Raw genomic sequence first — 3,683 nt, 5'->3', positions numbered from 1 at the left:
TGCAGCTCTGGCTCTTGGCTGGACACTCTGTGGCCAGAGCAGTCCCCACCCTCAAGAGTAAGCATATACCCTCTCTATCCAGCCAGGAAAACATTTCTATAACCTCTGAGGATCTGCTGGGCAGGAGACAGGGAAGAAGTGAGCTTATGTTTCCCTTAGTTGGGCTTTAACTTCTAAAATAGTCTTTTCCTTTTTTCTTTCTTTTTTTTTTTTTGTATGAACATTTTAATGAAGGGTTGAACATAAAATAGAAAAATAGCATTCTCATTGATTTTTTTTAAGAGGCAGACTTTTCTTGAGATTTTCATACAAGGTAATGCATAAAGAATGTTATCCTTTTAAAGAAAATACATATTCACCCCTGGAAAAGGCACTTCTCTAAATAAGTATCATAGTTATCCTTGACTGAAACTCTCAGACATTGGCCTGTTTCGTTTTCTTTTGGAAACAACTCAACTCAGATTCAATCCCTGCTGCTTTCTGAGGATGGGAACACACCTGGCACGCCATCACCTGAACACAGTGGTGCCTGGAGCAAATGTTGCCTAAGGAGGTGGTCAGGAGGGATGCTGTATGAGGGTGTACGTGCTTGCTTCTCCTTCCGAGGGTGTGGGCGGCCAGAGGCTACCGCTAGTGCAGCAAGCCTCGCTCACTCTCTGTGGCCAGATAAGTCCTCCAGCAGGTGGGCCGGGATCAGGCCTCTGTGGCCACCCGATTCACCATAATAGAATCCCTTATCATCCACAGGCCCGTAGACCGTGACTACATCCCCAGCCCTCGGAGCCAGTTTTCCCTTCGCCGGGCCCCCTGCTTCCCTATCTCCGGGATCATAGTCCAGAGCCACCATCATGGTCTTTGGGGTCCGCAGCGTGGGTCTCCTGGAGTTCCTTTGGGGCCTGAAGAAGGAATCCTGGGGCCGACTGGGCCCCTCGGAGTCCTCAAGTTGGCCCACGGAGGGCAGGTGCCCTTGTGTCAGTGTGTGCCACCGCTTGTCAGGCTGTTCTGTGCCCACCTCCACCTCAGCCACCAGGTGCCCAGGGATGTTGCCCACTTGTCCACTGCACTCGCCATGGTAGAAGCCATGGGGGTCCCGAGAGCCCCATACTCTCAGAAACTGCCCTCTCTGGAAGGTTAGCGCCTCCTCTGCAGCTTCAGGGTTGGCAGACCTTGCGAGGGGGTTATAATCAAAGAGGGCCATGCGTACCCTGGCTGGAGTGTTGGCCTCTGGACCCAGCTGTGGGGGGCCACCCCACGACATCTTAATGATTCTGCTGGATGGAGCTGGACCTAGCACCGCGGTGGGCTCAGGGAGCTGGCACTCTTGCTCGACCGCCAGAGCCTGTCCTTGTCTGTACGGGGGCCTGAGCTTCTCTCTCTGCTCTTGCTTCTCTGTGTACCTAGGATCCAAGCACACCTCCTCCTCCAATACGCTGCAGGAGTTGGCTGCATACTGATGGCTGGTGCCCTGCTGGGAAGGTGTGGACGCTTGGGCATCTTGCTTTTGCCTAAGGGCCTTCTCATGGGCAGCCTGCTCCTGACACGGCTCTTTCCTGAGCCCACACTTAGGGGACAGACGGTTGAATCCTGGAGATGAGCCTCTGCTGGTGCTCCTGTGCCCATAGTGGTTTTCCTCCATCACGGACTGGCCACTGGGCGGAAGTGGCCCGTGGTTCTGGGGACACTGATGAAAGGGCAGGTCCTTTCGACAGCCCTTCTGGGCCCCTGAGGGCCCGTGGGCTTGCTTGCCGGCTTCTTCTGGGCTCAGGTTGGACAAAGCGGGGTGTACCCGCAGGGGTTCTTCAAACGGTACTTCTGGAAACTTGGCCTGAGGTTCCCCACGGCTCCCAGGCGCGAGAGGGCCCACCTGGGTACTCAAAGAAGCCAGCGCCATCTTCTGACGGTAGATGGGGAAGGCGACTCCGGCGGAGGATGGGTCACCACAGGTGCTGCTGAAGGGAGGGGTCTGTGGTGAAGAGTGGTCCGTAAAGCAGTCCTCAGGGATCTGAGCTGGCACTGAATCCAGAGACTCACCGCACAGTGACATGGTTCTCACTGAGACCTTCTGGCACGTCCGGGGTACCTGTAGCTGGGAAAATTCCAACAGAATGCTCCCAGCAGTGGCATCAGTGACCTCTGCGACCTTGAGCCCATCTGCATACACAGCGTAGCCAGTGACTCGCACTCCATTGGAGGATCCAGCTGAGTCAATGGTCACAGGGATCCAGCTGACCACCAGGAAGCCTGCCAAAGTGTGGTGCTCCACCAGCACGTCCAGCGGAGGGTCTGGGGGTCCTGCTAGGGGTGTGCTGAAGGTGATGGTGGAGGACATTGTTTCCCGGGGCTCCTGCTCCAAGTCCCGAGGCAGCCCCACCTCTACCTCCACCCGAGCCTGGTACTGTGTGCCAGGATGTAGGCCTTGAAAGGTGTAGCAGCTCCCACCTGAGGGGGTCAGGGCATGTTCCTGGTCATCAAGGTACACCACGTGGGGGTGTCTGCTACTGCCACAGACCCAGGCGATTTCTGCAGATGTGGCTGTGACATTCTGCAAGTGTAGTTGCACGGGACCCACAGAGGGCAATCCTTCGGTCCCCAGAGTGGGTATGGAGAAGCTCTGCTCTCGAATACTCTGCGATGAATCCAGCCAGCAGGTCTCTCTCTGGATCTCTACTGCCTTTTCTGTCTTGGAGCCCTCTGTTCCCATGTGGCGTGGCCCTCTATCCCCTGATCCCCGGGCCTCCCCAAGTAATAAGCTGGCTTCCTTTGAGGCTTTGCTATGCCCAACAGGTAGTATAGTGGGGCCTAAGTGATTTGGGGACTCAAGTGACCTGGGAGACAGGTTGCTTAGGTTGGAGCCGTCTGGAAGCTGTCCTAACACGTTGGAGGGCACCAGCCCCTGCCGGCCATTCGCAAGCTTCCCTTCATAGAAACCATCCTCGTCCAAGTCCCCAGAGACATACACATAGTCCCCGGCTGTGAGGGGTAGCTCACTCTCGGGGTGTTCACTGGGGCCCTCAAATGGATTGTAGCTACGTCTAGCCTGGAAGATCTTGGACTTGGAGGTAGAGGGTGCGTCAGGGCCCCTCACTCCCAGTGAGGGGGCTACACTGTCTGGCTCCAGATCATCCACCTCACTGGCTGTGTCCACGTCCAGGGTAAAGCAAGATGGCACAGTGGCCCACATGGGCTCCACCTCAGAGGAGGAGGTAGATTGGGAGTTGGTTTTCTTAGCTTGATGCCTGGAGTCCAGAGGCTGGCTGGCAGGGAGTCTGTCTGTCACAAGGAGGGAGCTGCCTGGTTCTCCAAGGGCAGCTGGACTCCCCTGTAGGGTGGGACAAACAGGAAGCTGTTCTTTGGTTGCCCGTGATGGTGCACAGTCTTCAGCCTGCGGCTGGAACTTGTGCCTTCCTCTACCTGTGGCTTGGGACACCGGAGCTTGGGTGGCCTCCCGTGGTTGCTGGGGAGGATGGACAGGCTGATCCTGCAATGTCTGCATCTCCTTCCGGGCAGCCTGTAGGTCGCTCAGGGCTTTCTCCAGGTCGTGCTGCAGCTGCTGCTGCCTATTTTGCCCGAGTGCCGCCTGTTGCAGCAGCTGCTCTGCCAGAAGGCCGGCGGCGTCACGCTCCTGGCACGCGCGGCCCAGCTGCCCGCGAACGTCGCTGTTCTCGGCGGCCACCTTTCGCACC

General features: G+C 56.9%; 1 protein-coding gene across 1 annotated transcript in view; it reads right to left on the bottom strand.

Moving 5' to 3' along the window:
* Positions 1 to 253: 253 nt before the first annotated feature.
* Rimbp3c (RIMS binding protein 3C) overlaps positions 254 to 3,683 on the bottom strand; it is a gene marked incomplete at its 5' end in the record, with an annotated part of 4,780 nt that continues 1,350 nt past the window's right edge. Inside the window, one exon of the mRNA XM_010620801.2 lies at positions 254 to 3,682. Coding sequence (XP_010619103.1) covers positions 650 to 3,682 — 3,033 coding nt within the window. The remainder of the gene's footprint in view (position 3,683) is intronic.

This window comes from Fukomys damarensis, unplaced genomic scaffold, assembly GCF_012274545.1.
Source record: "Fukomys damarensis isolate Sample0158 unplaced genomic scaffold, DMR_v1.0_HiC HiC_scaffold_34, whole genome shotgun sequence".
Lineage (NCBI taxonomy): Eukaryota > Metazoa > Chordata > Mammalia > Rodentia > Bathyergidae > Fukomys > Fukomys damarensis.
This window is presented reverse-complemented; position numbering and strand designations above follow the sequence as displayed.